The following is a 15,910-nucleotide window of genomic DNA, read 5'->3' as shown; positions in this document are numbered from 1 at the left end:
AGTTCTGAATTAGGCATACCAAGGACGTCCTCTACATGGCCAGCGATCAAGTGGGCAAGAAAATTTTCAGTGGCAGGAAAGGCTGCCACTGCACAAATATACATCCAGATGCTGCCATTAATATAAAGGGAAGGGTAACAACCCTTTATGTAGCCAGTAACATAAAATCCCTCCTGGCCAGATGTTCCCTCTCTGGAGAGAGAGAGAGACCACGCAGGTAAACCATCTTCTGAAATGATACCTGAAATGTGTAGCCTGACTTAGGGGGTACTGATAATTTAATTTATCTATTTTACTTTTTTTTATTTTAGTTAATTAATTATATTAATAATAACTAATTATTAATATTAATTAGTATGCTTTATAGGCTCACCAATCTGTTTGATCAGAAGATAAAAGTTTGCCTAGTTCCCTTGAAACGTAGAAAGTTTAAGAAGACCAAATACATCCTACTAATCATAGTAGTCATCATTGATAGATAGAATTGATGGAGAAAGATAGATTAGAAATACAATAAGTAAGAATAGAAATGGAATACTCTATCGAGGTGGGTCACCTCTTTTGTAGAATAAAGTGATGGAAATCCTTCCTCCTATACCCAAATTTCATTCCTCACCCACAAAATGTTAGAGTATGCTTACTCCGTAAGCTAGTATGTTTGTGCATATTGAGGACAGGTATATACGCTGTGACAAAGCTCTGTCCTTGTCTCTGTGGGTACCACGTTACCTGGTGGATTTCGCTAGCCTCAGAGGCTCACTGTGACCCTCCACGTAGCCCTTCTCTCTCTAGAGGCAAGGCTCACAGCCTACTGAGCCATTTTCATCATAAGCCAGCAAGGGAGATGAGGAGATGCAACCCTCCCTTGCACAATTTCTATTGTCTCCCAGTCTCACTGATTAATCAGGGAAGGGAGGGGGGAGCCTGGGCCCGCCCTCTACTCCGGTTCCAGCCCAGGGACCCTAATAGTATCAGCTATGGTAGCTGACTTTTTGGAAATAGAACATGTACAATTCCCTGGGCCACTTCCCTACAGCTGCCGCCACTCAATATCTCCTTCACCGTTATCTCAGGGCCTCCTTCCTTGTGCCTCATATGGATTTGTACTACTTAGTTCATCCAACAGCGCGGCTTCCTCCTACAGCTCCTGACACTTGCACCTCGCTGACTAACTGGGAGGCTTTCAACTCGTTCCATCCAGCCCTTGATCGGCTTCAGGTGTCCCAATCAACCTAGCTATCTCCATTGCTTTCTAGAAGGATCTTAATTGGCCCCCCGTGTCTTGATTCACCTGGAGCAACTGCCATTTGGTTACCATGGTACCAGGGATTTGTTTAGCCTGGGGCTAACATACCTGTTCCTCACTACTTTAATACAGCCCTTGCCCCGTCACAATGCACACAAGTTTCCTAGTGGTGTACGTGTTAAGTATGTGGGTACAAGATTGAAAAAAAACAAAACAAAACATGTCATTCTCTATTGTCTATTGGTCTAGATAAAAGGTCATAGGCATACGCATGGAGACTTATTTATTTCGGTAAGAAGTTATAGGTCAACTTTACTTTTCTGGGTAAAAGGTCTTAATATCGATATGCTAACTTTGCCTTAGATTAACATACAGGATATGGCCTGTAGGTCTCTTGCATTACAGCCAAACTTATTTTAATATAAATCTATACACCTATTACAATACATCAAATACTTAAACTCTATGAAAAGATATAGATATAGATATGCAAGCAAGCAGGTTAGTCCTACAGGCTACAAACAGGCTACTACTTTTCAGTTACAGAAACTGTAAGTAAAGGCAAGGAAATGCGTTAGATTAACTTTTGTTTTAGTTTGTCAATTTTCCCTATGCTAAGAGGTAATTTCATGCCTTTTCTTTAACTGGAAAGCAAAGTCAGAGGGGAATCCTCTGTGTTTTAAATCTTTTTTATTTACGCTATAAAATTACCTTCCATCCTGATTTTACAGGTGTGATTCTTTAACTTTTTTTTAATAAAATTCTTCTTTTAAGAATCTAATTGATTTTCAGTGTCCTAAAAACCCAGTGGTTTGTTCTGTGCTCACTTTGTAGCCATTGGGTTAGTATAGTATTCTCAAGCCTCCCCCAGAAAAGGGGGTGAAGGAGCTTGGGGGAATATTTTGGGGAAAGAGGGACTCCAAGTGGCCCTTTTTCCTGGATTTTTTGTCTCAATCACTTGGTGGTGGTGGCATCAATACCGTCCAAGGACAAGGGAAGGATTTGTGCCTTGGGGAAGTTTTAACCTAAGCGGGTAGAAATAAGCTTAGGGGTTCTTTCATGAAGGTCCCCACATCTATACCCCAGAGTTCAGAGTGGGGAGGGAATCCTGACAGACCCCTTAATCACCTTAATCCTGACAGACCCCTTAATCACCTTAATCACCTTAATCACCTGTGTGAATGGCCCCCCAGATACCATGGCAAAAAGTCCGTTGATCCAGTAATGTGTGTGAGGCTGACGTCTGACAAACAGAAAGCACAGTTGATACTTGCTGATGAAGAAAAGTAAGAGGGACATTTTCAGTGGGTCACCTATTTTGTGTGTGATGATGTCACCCGGCACACTCGCCCCACACTGGATGGGGAAGGATTAACCCTACATTGTGGGCTGAGGAAGCAGTTGATATGGGCAGAATATTCATCAGTACAAGTGAGAATTCAGATTCAGTTTACCTGGTGCTCAGGAGCTTATCTGAGAAAGAATTACACAAGCTGTTTAAGGTTATATAATGCATGTCTCCTTAGTGAGCCTCAATTCCCCAAGCATAAACCCCCAGTAAGTATGTTGGCCTTACACACTATCCTGATTGGCAAACAAAGTGGTTATAACTACCAATTCTAAATGAAGACCTCTTCTCTTCACTTCTCTTCTCAGCCGTCAGGTCTATTGAAGATCCCCCGAGGCAAGGTCTTGGCTGCATAGACACCCTCTCGTTTAAAGTCCTACAAGGATCCCATGAAGCAGAAGCTTTCCTACTCTGTCACATGTCCAAGAAACATGCCCTATGGGCGTTTTATTACTAATTTTCTCCTAATTAATATTCTGGAAGGGGGTTGGAGAGGAGGGATCTGTGACGGTACATTCCATATGCTTCATGAAAATATGCTTATGAATATGAATATGACATAACTGGAATACACTTTATGCTAATTACCCCGTGTAAGGCATCATTACAAAGCTTATAAACTGCTGAATGTGTTCATCCTATTTGTATGCATGTATCATTTCTATGTCTGAAGTTAGAAATATAAGGTATACACTTGAATAACTTATATAATAACTTATATGCTCAAATAAATTGGTTAGTCTCTAAGGTGCCACAAGTACTCCTTTTCTTTTTGCGAATACAGACTAACACGGCTGTTACTCTGAATCTTATATAATTATGAAAAGCAAGGGCCATTAAGGACACTTCAGAAACTCGATGACTCTTAAGCAAGAAATCTGAAGCTGTGAATGGCTCTGTTTTCATGTAGCCTTCCTGTGGATGAGCCCATACAGTATAGAGACATGGATCTCTCAGAGACATGTGATCAGGCCATCTAGTCCTGGAACCATCTTTCAACATCTACTTTCCCATGAGGAGATGGGCTGGGGAGGGGGGAGAAACTGGGAGAAAGGATGCCTGCCTTTGGCCAAATCTACATCCAGGTGGGGATCAGGACAAAGAAGACTGCCAGTCATGAGAAAACCCCTGCTTACCACCTAAGACATCTGCTGGAACTAACAAAGGCTGAAGCGGGGGGCCCAGACTAGGAATGAGTCTAATCTATAAAAGACGTTTATTGGAACATCTTTGAGAATGAGATATTACATATAACCAGTTTCTTAATGGATTAAGCTTAGCCTTACATGTTTGTTTTATTTTGCTTAGTGGCTTACTTTGTTCTGTATGTAATCTGTTCTGATCACTTACAACCTACTTTTTATAGTTCATAAAATCACTTTTGTTTATTAATAAACCCAGTGTAAGAAAATGTAACCTTTGCATACCTCTCTTTATCTATCTTTACTTCGAGAAAGAGGGCAAATAATATGAACTCACACTGAATAAAATGTTATACGGTGTGAGATGAACTTATCTGGGGTTCAGACTCCCAGAAAGGCTGCGTACTGAGTGCTGGGGCGGATCCCTTTGAACAGAGAAGCCCCAGGGCTGAGTGAATCTCGGTACCTGTGTTCTGCAGCGGGGTGTGGACCTAACTCTGGGTCTGTGATGGATGAGACCTGGAGGGTCTGGCTCAAGAAGACAGAGGTGAGGGTGCCCATTCTGGCAGAGGGGTTATTCTCAGTGGTATCCCAGCACATCCAGTGACAGTCTCAAGATGCTCTCTGTGACCAAACCTGTCACAGTATTGACAAAAGAGTGTTCCTTGTTTACCCTCTCATCAATGATTCCCTCAAGGTCCTAGAGTGATGTTCTTTGACAGGGTTCATCTTTCCCCAGCTCACAGAATGTATGTTTACTACATTTTTTTTTTATTTTTTTTTGCTTTGCTGGCATATTACCTGACAAAGGTCGGTATTAGGACAAAGACACAGAATAGAGCCAGCCAGTGAATTTCCACATCAGTTGCCTGATGCTAAGAAAATGTGTTCCCAGAAGCCTCGAGCAAATTCAGACTTGTCAAGCAATAACAACATCAGGCTCACTGCATTCATTCATAACAACTCTAGTAATTCATAATAATTCAGCACCATACCAGCAGAAGCCATGCCCCTCAACTCTACTGGGCATGCTTCAAAAACTTGAGCATAAAGGGGAGCAGCTCAGCTTAATTTGGGGCTGATTGCCAGGGTGGAAGGACATAGGCCAGTGGCTCCAGCCAAGGCTCAAGCAAAGCTTGACACTGGGGGAATCGGAGACACATCGACCCAGGCAGATGCTAAGGCAATCACAGAGGCCTCGCAGAGTTGCCAGAAACAGCCCAAACTGGAGAGAACCGACCCAACCTGGATGCCCAGACAACGGCAGCAGGAACTGCAGCAGGAAGCAGCCCAGGGGGATTAGATAGTGGCTTAGTAAGAGAACTGGACTTTTGAGTCAGTGTGTTTCAGCCAGAACTCCCCCACTGACCCACCGGCATACGCTCCAGCCACTACCAGGGCCCTGGGCTGGGGTCCAATGGAGAAGGAGGGCTGAGACTCCCCTACCCGGGCTGCCAACCCTGTTTTTTTTACATGGTGGCCCCCTTCCTGACTGACACCACTGTACCACAAAGCCTTTCCGCCCTTCTAATGGGGGCAAATTTACTGACTTTGGCCACTAAACCGTACTGCCCTGCTAAGAGGGGAAAATCTATAGACTTTGGTCACTAGTCCTTATAGCTGTGCTGACAGGGGAGAATTTATTGACTGTGGCCACTAGTCCTCATTTCCCTAGTGACTTCTTCCAATTTACCGATGGTAGCCACTGGGCCCTACAGCCCTGCTTACAGGGGTGAATTTACAGACTGTAGCCATGGGGCCTTACTGCGTGTTGACCTGGGCAAATCTATTGCCTCTGGCCATTGGGACATGCTACCCAGGTATTAAGGGCAAACACAGTGACTTTAATCTATGGAGTCCGGCCATTGAGCTGCATTGCCCAGCTATGAAGGGTAAGTACAATCACTTTAACCATTAGGCCTTATTACCCAGCTAATAAGGATGAGTATATTGACTCGGGCCTGTGGGCAAGACTCAGACATGGGTTACATATACCCCCAACCACTATATCCTGAGAGAGATGGGGCGCACGCACCCCATACTAGAGGGGGTGTTCCCCAACCCTGTCACATGTGGAGGTGAATGTGGGCAGCGGCCCAGGCCTGAGGAGAGGCCTAAACCCAGCAGATTGGAGGAGGGTATGGTTCTCCCCTCGATCGCCTTTGCGTGCTAATGACCTGAAATTAGCGGATACCACCATGGATTTGGATAGTCTTGAAATGGCTCCGAGAAAGCCAGTAGCAGTAAGCTGCACAGCAAGAACAGCAATACAAACAGCCACAGGTGTCTGCCCATCAATAGGCCGGGATGCGGGAGTCGGCTACTCAGCAGCAGGTGCTCGTCCAACAAATAGCAGCATTCCACCAGCCAGCAGGGCCTTTGGTTAATTCTCTACAGGACCTCAACCCAGGATATTTACTGCCTGTCCTCCGACTAAGACTCATGAAGATGGGGCATGGAGATGTTCCCGAAGCCTTTCTTCTGACATTTGAATGGGTGGCCACTACTGCCCGATAGCCAGTGGGATAGTGGGCCACGCTTCTAGCCCCTTACTTACATAAAGAGGGCCTTGGGCACACGGCCTCCGCATTAGTCAGGGGCTAACATTCCTTCACTCAATTAACGGTGTGTGTGACTCTGTGTGCCCCAAAGAAATATTGTGGCACCCCCCATTTTTAAGATGGTGATTGATTATGAGGCGTTTTTTACAAAGTATATTATGTAATATATCAATGGAACTGGTATGATTTGCTGAATATCATGACCCTATGTGTATGCATGTATCATTTTTGTAGCTAAAGTTATGAACATTTAGCTTATGTACCAGTATTTCAAATGTGTTTTCTCCTGGGTAACACCCACAAGGTAATTTACATCCAGTCTAAGCTGCACATTGTGGATGAACCATTCAAGGTTATGGCCCATTAAGAAACAAAATAGGCCAAAGATGATCCCCATCTGATGGACGTTCCTGTGAACATTCTAGCCAGGATGTTCATGAATTATCAAAGAATACAAGGGTATGTGACCAGTTCACCTTGTGTCTGTACTTTTCCACTAACTGTGCTGAGGGCTTTTGCTTGGAAAAATGAGGTTCCCTTCACATGATAAAAGCTATGAGAAGTGGAAGAGACGTCATCACTTGGTCTCACTCCCCCTACATGTCAACACCTTTAAACACCAAAGGAACAAAGGACTGAACTGATTGTGCCTTCCCACAGCCTCACAATGTGAGAGGGGGGCACAGATTGACATACAAGAGGGCTCAGTGGTTGGTTGCACCCTGGGGAAGTCTGTCACACCCACCAATGACTAAATCCTTCTAGACCATTTCCCTCTTATCATGCGCTCAATTACTGACAGAGAGACCGTGATTATGACAGGGAAGTCAGGACTCTTTGGTTCTGTCTGTCATTCTCTCAGTGACCTTGGCCAAGTCATGTGTCCCTTTGCCTCTGTTTTCCTATCTGCATATCGGGGATATGTTCATGGTGACTTTCCTTTCCGAAGAGTTCTGAAGATCCTTAAATGAAAGGTGCTGTACAACATGATGACAGTGACTGATGAGAATTACTGATCTCTGATCACTTAGCATAAGGCCCGTGTGCCTGCAGATTTATGGGATATCAGACCCTATGGAGACATAGACGTTGTCCCTCGTTTTCTTACTAATCTACTATAATTGTTCAATATACACAAATACACAGAGCAGATGTTTCCTCTCTGACTCAGTACAGAGCCCAAGAGCTCTAATCTCCCTTTGGGAAGGCCCCTTATTTACTGTTTATACAGAAGTGCAGTCATGGAAAGAGAGAGATTGGTAAGAGTATCTCTGGTCTCTGGCCTGTTTTCATTCAGATGCCACTTCTCCCCTAGAGGCTGAGCAAATCCCCTGGGGTTACACAGAGCCATATTATAAACCGTGCAGATGCCTGTGTCTTCTCTTCTTGTCTGATGTTGTTGCAGATCCTGGGGTGAGAAAGGTGTGGGACACGGTTACCTGAGGGGGATTCCCAGGAAAGACACTTCCATCTCAGGATCCACAGGTACTGCATCTCTTGACGAGGAGCTCACCAGCTCGACAAACCTAATGTAATGTGTGTGTGGTGGGATGGAGTGTTAGTCTGTGGTCCTTTCTGCTGTGCACACCCAAGAAACATCTCAAAGACCTTGCGAAGGGTGATGAATTTCCTCCAGTACCACGGGACAAAATATCTCCTTTTGCTGTGGCTCCCCAGCTGGTTGATGGCCTATGGTCCAAGGCAGCTGCATTTCAGTGGCAGAGGGGATCCTTCAGGATGAAAGGTGTTAGTCGATATATAACATAAGGTGAAAAGAAAAGGAGTATTGTGGCACCTTAGAGACTAACAAATTTAATTCTGAGGCCATGGGCCATAGTGTCCTCAGACTCCACTGAGACAAAACTGACCTTGGAGTAAGAACTGACTAAAGACCTCAGGAGCCCGCCATGTGTTAATGCAAAGACACTGTCAGCGCCTCCTCTTGCATGTCAGGGCCCTGGCTGTTGATGGGGGAGAGGGTCTGTTAGCTGACTTTTATCTGCTGGAAAGTGCTAGGGCTCCTCACCGAAGAAGAATAATTACAATTTTTCAACATGTCCCAGACACGTTCTAGAATGCTACAACTTCTACAATGTTAGAAGTCTAAATAATAAAATGGGTGAACTAGAGTGCCTCATATTAAATGAGGATATTGATATCATAGTCGTCACAGAAACTGAGTGGAATGAAGATCATCATTGGGATACAGTAATACCAGGGCACAAAATATATCAAAAGGAGAGAAGAGGTCATGCTGGTCGGAGAGTGAGATTACATGTGAAGAAAAACATAGAATCAAATGAAGTAAAAATCATAAATGAATCAAACTGTATCATAGAATCTATATGGATGGAAATTCCATGCTCTAATTATAAGAATATGGGGGTAGGCATATATTACTGACCACCTGATCACGATGGTGATCGTAAAGGTGAAATGCTGAGGGATATTACAGAGGATATTGAAATTTTTTAAATATCAATAATAATGCGGGATTTCAATTATCCCCATATTGATTGGGTTCATCTCACCTCAGGATGGGATGCACTTGACACCATAAATGACAGCTTCTGTAACAGATGACTGGGGGATATTATATTTGACGCCAATTTTTAAAAAGGGCTCCAGAGGTGATCCGGGCAATTACAGGCCTGTATGCCTGACTTCAGTAGCGGGCAAACTGGTTGAAACTATAATAAAGAAGAACATTCTCAGACATATAGATGAACATAATTTGTTGAGGAAGATTCAACACGGTTTTAGGAAAGGGAAATCATGCTTACCAATCAAGTAGAATTCTTTGAGGTGTGCAACAAACATGTGGACCAATGGGATCCAGTGGATATAGTCTACTTAGATTTTCAGAAAGCCTTTGACAAGGTCCCTCACTAAAGGGTCTTAATATAGAATAATGGGATCTATATTAGCTGTTACCACTCAAGTAGGAGAGCTCGGAGTCATTGTGAATAGTTCTCTGAAAACATCGACTGAATTTGCAGAGGCAATCAAAAAAGCAAACAGAATACTGGGAATAATTAAGAATGGGATAGATAATAGGACTGAAAATACCATCTTCCCTCTGTATAAATCCATGGTACGCCCACTTCTTGAATACTGAGTGCAGATGTGATCGCCTCATCTCAAAAAAGTTATATTGGAATTGGAAAAGGTTCAGTAAAGGACAAAAAATGATTTGGGGTATGGAACGGCTTCTGTATGAGGAGAGATTAATAAGACTGGGACTTTTCAGCTTGGAAAGGTGATGGCTAAGGGGAGATGTGATTGAGGTCCACAAAATCATGACTGGTGTATAGAATGTAGACATGGAAGTGTTGTTTACTCCTTGTCATAACACAAGAACTAGGGGTCACCACATGACAATAATAAGCAGTGGGTTTAAAACAAATAAAAGAAAGTATTTAATCACAGAATGCACAGTCAACTTGTGGAACTCCTTGCCAAAGGATGTTGTGAAGGCCAAGACGATAACAGCGTTCAAAAAGAACTCATTAATTTCATGGAGGATAGGTCCATCAAAGGCTATTATCCTGGATGGGCTGAGAGGGTAATGCTTGCCTCTGTTTGCAAGAGGCTGGGAATGGGTGACAGGGGATGAATCACTTGGTGATTGCCTGTTCTGTTCATTCCCTCTGGGATACCTGGCACTGGCCACTGTCAGTAGGCAGGATACAGGGCTAGATGGACCTTTGGTCTGACCCCGTATGGCCATTCTTATGTCCTTATGTTCCCTTATTCATGTGTTGTGAGAAAGAGTAAATATAAATTCCTGATCTACATTCTTCATTGATAGATTAATAGGGTTTAAAGTCAAAAGGGGCCATTAGATCGTCCAGTCTGACCTCCTGTATAACACAGACCATTACAATTTACCCAGTTACCCTTGTATTAAGTTTCTTGACTTGTGTTTGCCCAAGGCCTGGTCTAAACTCGGAGTTTACATCACAGAATCATAGAGCCACGGGGTGAGAAGGGACCTCAAGGGTCAGCGAGCCTGATTCCCTGCCAAGAGTCAGGACTTGTTGTATCTAACCAGGTGGCTATCCACCCTCCTTTGGAAAACCTCCAGTGAAAGAGCTTTCATTATTTTCTGAGGCACCCCTTCCATTGTCCTACTGTGCTTAAAGTTAGGAATTTTGACCTGAGAGTTAATCTAAATCTGCTCTTTTGTAGTTTGAACCCATTGCCTCTTGTCATGTGCTCTGTATTTAAGGAGCGTTATCATGTCCCCTCTTAACCTCCTTTTCTCCAAAGTAAACCGAACCAGTTCCTTTGGCCTTTGTTGATATGACTTGCATTCCATCCTTTTCATCATCTTTTTTCACTCTCCTCTGGATCGTCTCCACTTTCTCTACATTTTTCTATTAGTAGTGAAGAAAATTGGACACGGTGTTCCTTCTGAGATATAGCGAGCACCAAGTAGACTGGTAGTATCACACGCCCATCACTTGCTCTCTATGCCTCTCCTAATACAACAAACCATAGAATCATAGAATCATAGAATATCAGGGTTGGAAGGGACCTCAGGAGGTCATCTAGTCCAACCCCCTGCTCAAAGCAGGACCAATCCCCAAGTAAATCATCCCAGCCACGGCTTTGCAAGCCTGACCTTAAAAACCTTAAAGGGAGGAGATTCTACCACCTCCCTAGGCATTCCAGTGAACGCATTCACCACCCTCCTAGTGAAAAAGTTTTTCCTAATATCCAACCTAAACCTCCCCCACTGCAACTTGAGACCATTACTCCTCGTTCTGTCATCTGCTACCACTGAGACAGTCTAGATCCATCCTCTTTGGAACCCCCTTCAGGTAGTTGAAAGCAGCTATCAAATCCCCCCTCATTCTTCTCTTCCGCAGACTAAATAATCCCAGTTCCCTCAGCCTCTCCTCAGAAGTCATGTGTTCCAGTCCCCTCATCATTTTTGTTGCCCTCCGCTGGACGCATTCCAATTTTTCTCACATCCTTCTTCTAATGTAGGGCCCAAAACTGGACACCGTACTCCAGATGAGGCCTCACCAATGTTGAATAGAGGGAAATGATCACGTCTTATGATCTGCTGGCAATGCCCCTTCTTATAGAGTCCAAAATGCCATTGGCCTTCTTGGCAACAAGGGCACATTCTTGACTCATATCCAGCTTCTCGTCCACTGTAAGCCCTAGGTCCTTTTCTGCAGAACTGCTGCCGAGCCATTCGGCCCCTAGTCTGTAGTATTGCATGGGATTCTTCCATCCTAAGTGCGGGACTCTGCACTTGTCCTTGTTGAACCTGATCAAATTTGTTTTGGCCCAATCCTCTAATTTCTCTAGGTCCCTCTGTATCCGATCCCTACCCTCCAGCGTATCTACCTCTCCTCCCAGTTTGGTGTCAAACATTGCATTTGCCTTTTTTTTTTGGCAACAGTAATTACATCCACACCCTTGAGAGATGTAGCTGTGTCATCCTCACCCTGGAGTAGACAGCATCAATCTTGCTACCAACTCTAGGGGAGGTGGATTACCTACACTGAAGTGTTATGGCCAGGCTGCTGTAGCTGCTTAAGTGGTTCTGGAGATACAGGTAGTTGGAAAATTTACCACTTCCCTTTGCAGTTTGTTCCAATTGTTAATCATTCTTAGTGTTAAACATTTGGCCCCTGTTAGGGGGCTTATTCTTTCACCCACTTACTTCCCTGGTCCTTCTCGCATGAACAGAGAGCAACAATACCCGAAGTCCAAAGGTGCAAGCAATTACGATGTTTATTGGGGTGAACTTCCAGCAAGCATGATTCCAGTTTCCTTCCTTAGTATCCCCCTTCCCAGCTCTGACACCACAGAGCCTTACACCTGTGTCCCTGATCCCATTCCTGCCCTTAGCAAAACATGATTCCAATTTCCTTACCCCCAATCCCTGTTCCCATTTCCCCCTTTAGCAAAACATGATTGCAATTTCCTTACCCCCATTCCCTGTTCACATCTCCCACACCCACCCCCACTTTCCCCCCACACCCACTCACTTCCTCATTGACTACAGATCATATAGTAAAACTTGAGTTCTGCTTAGCTATACCTTAACCAATCATTTTCCTGAAATTTAACTAACCAATCCTAACATATTGTAACATGATTATGTTACCAGTTATATCCCACCACCTCAATTAGTTTACACCCAGCAAAATTAATTATACAGCAGACAGGAACAATCACAGAACCAGACAGAGATTACACAGACAAACAATAGCAAAGTGGGAACTATAATGACAAAACAATACAGAAGTGAGGATTTCACATCCCAGCTATTGATAAGTGAGTTCTTGCCAGACAGGATGCTATCAAACTAAGTTTCCTTTTACATTTTCTAGGCACTTCCCTTTCTCTGGAGGCGATAGGCGTTATCAGGACAGGATTGTATCCTAACAGCCCAATCGCACCTTATTTCAACGTGACTAGTTTGGAATGTGAGGAGGTGACCGGTCGCTTCCCAGCTTATGGCTGCCTCTGTTGCTGAGCCAAAGGCCTTAGCCTAAGAACAGGGCCCCAGACTGTCACAGTAAGAGAAGGTCCTTACACCGGCAGACAGTGATTTTGATTCTTTCTTTTATGCCTCTAGAACTAGCCAAGTGATAAGAATACAACTAAATTCTTCGAGTACAGGCCTTTATCATCAGGCCTGAATATCTATATCCTAACAGCCATGACTGCGAATGAGCAAGCAGAGATTGGGGAAGTCCAGACAGCATGGACTCACTAGCTTGGCTTCCAGTGAATTAAGGAACAATGACGGATAACCAGTATCTGCACACATGTTTCCTCCTCGTGCCTATTTAGGTTTCCCACATCATGGCGTGTAGGAATTATTGACCTATGGAGCACCATCAAGTATGGAATGGTGTTATTTCAGCCAGTTATTCAGAATTCATTTATTTGAATAAAGAAAATGTCATTTACCAGTGTGTGAAAAGTGATCGATTTGATTCACCCGTGAGAACAGTCTCCGGTTGTGCATGTTTTGTCTCATAATGGCATTGTCTCTCCTTCCAGGCATTTCTCATGTGACCACCACCCTAGACTCTGCGCACATACAGCAAGTCAAGGCAATTTACAGTAGATGCAGGCGACACTGTTCTGCCTCAAAGTTGGAGACCTTCTCTCCTACTCCATGTCAGATTCCAACACAACCGACTTCTCCAGCCCCTCCACCTTCATCCTGCTGGGCATTCCTGGCCTGGAGGCAGCCCACGTCTGGATCTCCATCCCCTTCTTTATCATGTACACCGTCACCCTCTTGGGGAACTTCACCATCCTGTTTATCGTGAAGACAGAGCCGAGGCTCCATGAGCCCATGTACTATTTCCTCTGCATGCTGGCTGTCACTGACCTGGTCCTGTCTACATCTACCATGCCCAAAATGCTGAGCATCTTCTGGTTCAATTCCAGGGAGATAGATTTTAGTTTGTGCCTCACCCAGCTCTACTTCATTCACTGCTGTATAACGATGGAGTCTGGAATCGTCATGGCCATGGCTTTGGATCGTTACGTGGCCATCTGTGATCCGCTGAGACATTCCACCACTCTGACCAACTGCTTTGTGGCCAAGATCGGCCTGGCCGTGGTGCTGCGTGGCAGCATTCTTGCCCTGCCCTATCCTTTCCTGGCAAGGCGGTGGCCATATTGTAGAACCAACATCATCTCCCACACTTACTGCGAGCACATAGCCGTGGTGAAGCTGGCCTGCGCTGACATACGCATCAGTAGTTATTACGGCCTCTCTGTGGCATTCTTGGTGATTGGTCTGGATGTGTCTTTTATCATTGTGTCCTATATCCAGATCCTCAGGGCCATCTTCAGCCTCCCCACAAAGAACGCCCGGCTCAAGACTTTTGGGACCTGTGGCTCCCACCTCTGTGTCATTTTAGCATTTTATATCCCAGCTCTCTTCTCCTTCCTCACACACAGGTTTGGTCACAATGTGCCCCCGCATTTCCACATTCTCATGGCCAACATGTACATTCTACTGCCCTCCATGCTAAACCCCATCATCTACGGGGTGAGGACCAAACAGATCCGGGACAGGCTGATCTGGCACGTTACTCATATTGAATAAAGTTTACTTCTGGTGCTCTGGCTCTCAGACCAAGCTCTGTGGAGATCCAATGGTTGACATGGTGCTGTGTTCTCTTTCCTGAGTCAGTGACTATTGACATTAAATCCTTTCTTTACCTTACAGTGCTGTATCAACCTGACAGTCCGGGGAATCCATCGATGTACAACTCACAGGGTTCCCACATTTCTTATTGCCTGTAACTGGACACTTGAGGCCCCACACTTTGCCCCACCTCCCCCCCGGTTTGTCCTGCCCCTGTCACTCACTCCTCTCCTCCACTATCCCTATTACTCACTGGATTGTCTCCATCCCCCTCTCTATCCCAGCTGCATCCTCTATGTGCGGGGCTGGAACGGGAGTTTCAGAAGCCTGATGAGGATCCTTCCTGCTTGTAGGACGCAGCCCCAGTTGAGCAGGGGCTGATATGAGTTAATGACACGGTTGTGCCCCCCTCACACACTCTGCTGTAACTGGACACTGCCAGATCCCCTTTTCGACTCGATGTTCCAACTGAAAATCAGGGGGAAGGGGTGGTTAGTGGTGTGGAACCCTAGCATCCTGGGGTGGAGGTGATGGGAGAGCAGGGTGGAGGGTTTAGAATGGATATTAGCGTGGGGCTGACGGAGTGGGTGGTCTGTGAATGGATATTAGCGTGGTGCTGATGGGGAAGAGGGGTCTGAGAATTGATATTATCCATGCAGGTGATAGGGGGTGGGACCTGTCTGGGAATGGATATTTGTGTGGGGTTGACGTGCGTCTGGTGTGTGTCTGGGAATGGATATTAGCGTGGGACTGATGGGGGAGGACCTTGGACTGTGTAATGACATGGAGGACAGACCTCTCTCTCCCCTAGCTCCTGGGGAGTTGGGTGAGGGGAAGTCCTTTTATCCCAACTAGAGAACAGCTTGTTAATCACTTCACATCATTTCTTATGATTTTCTTTTTCAGGGGGCTTTGTAGCCTGTTCAGTTAAAACGGACACAGCCCCTTTATATCGTTTTGCCTCCAATTGATACTTTTGTTTTTCCTGCATTTGTGCATTCATATCACATTCCAATTCCTGACAACTCTGAGTTAATGCAACCATAGCTGGGCATTGGCTATATTTTGCGTCAGAGAAGTTTGTAAATCTCTTTGCATCCCCTCATTTTGCAATCTCAGCGTCTGCAGCTCCTGTTGCAAATTTTCCTTCTCATCTTTCCAGATTTCATGCTCCTCTGCAAACTTATTCACAGCCTGATACATAATCCAAACAGCAGCATTTCTCATTTGTTCCTTTTTTAGGAGTGGGAGTGCCACAAGTCTGATATTTTAATAACATGTCATTCAAACACCCTTCCCTGAACAGGACAGGAACAGCGTTTGGCAGCCGGAGAACAGAGCCCAGATCCTCACATGCCTATCTCAGTAAACACCCCTCCACCATAACCGGAAGGTTCTGGGCTTCCCCTTCAGCCTCGGTACGATGACCGCTCACTGTCTGCATTTCCAAACCCGAGCCACAAATAATAGGTC

General features: G+C 44.9%; 1 protein-coding gene across 1 annotated transcript; it reads left to right on the top strand.

Moving 5' to 3' along the window:
* The first annotated feature begins 13,450 nt into the window (after positions 1 to 13,450).
* Positions 13,451 to 14,395, top strand: LOC144930723 (olfactory receptor 52E8-like). Its single transcript, XM_078853682.1, has one exon. The coding sequence runs from the start codon at positions 13,451 to 13,453 to the stop codon at positions 14,393 to 14,395; it is 945 nt and encodes a 314-aa protein (XP_078709808.1).
* Positions 14,396 to 15,910: the final 1,515 nt, after the last annotated feature.

The sequence above is a fragment of the Lepidochelys kempii genome, chromosome 1 (assembly GCF_965140285.1).
Source record: "Lepidochelys kempii isolate rLepKem1 chromosome 1, rLepKem1.hap1, whole genome shotgun sequence".
NCBI classification, from domain to species: Eukaryota; Metazoa; Chordata; order Testudines; family Cheloniidae; genus Lepidochelys; species Lepidochelys kempii.
The sequence above is the reverse complement of the archived record's forward strand: the minus strand, read 5'-3'. Positions and strand labels throughout refer to the sequence as shown.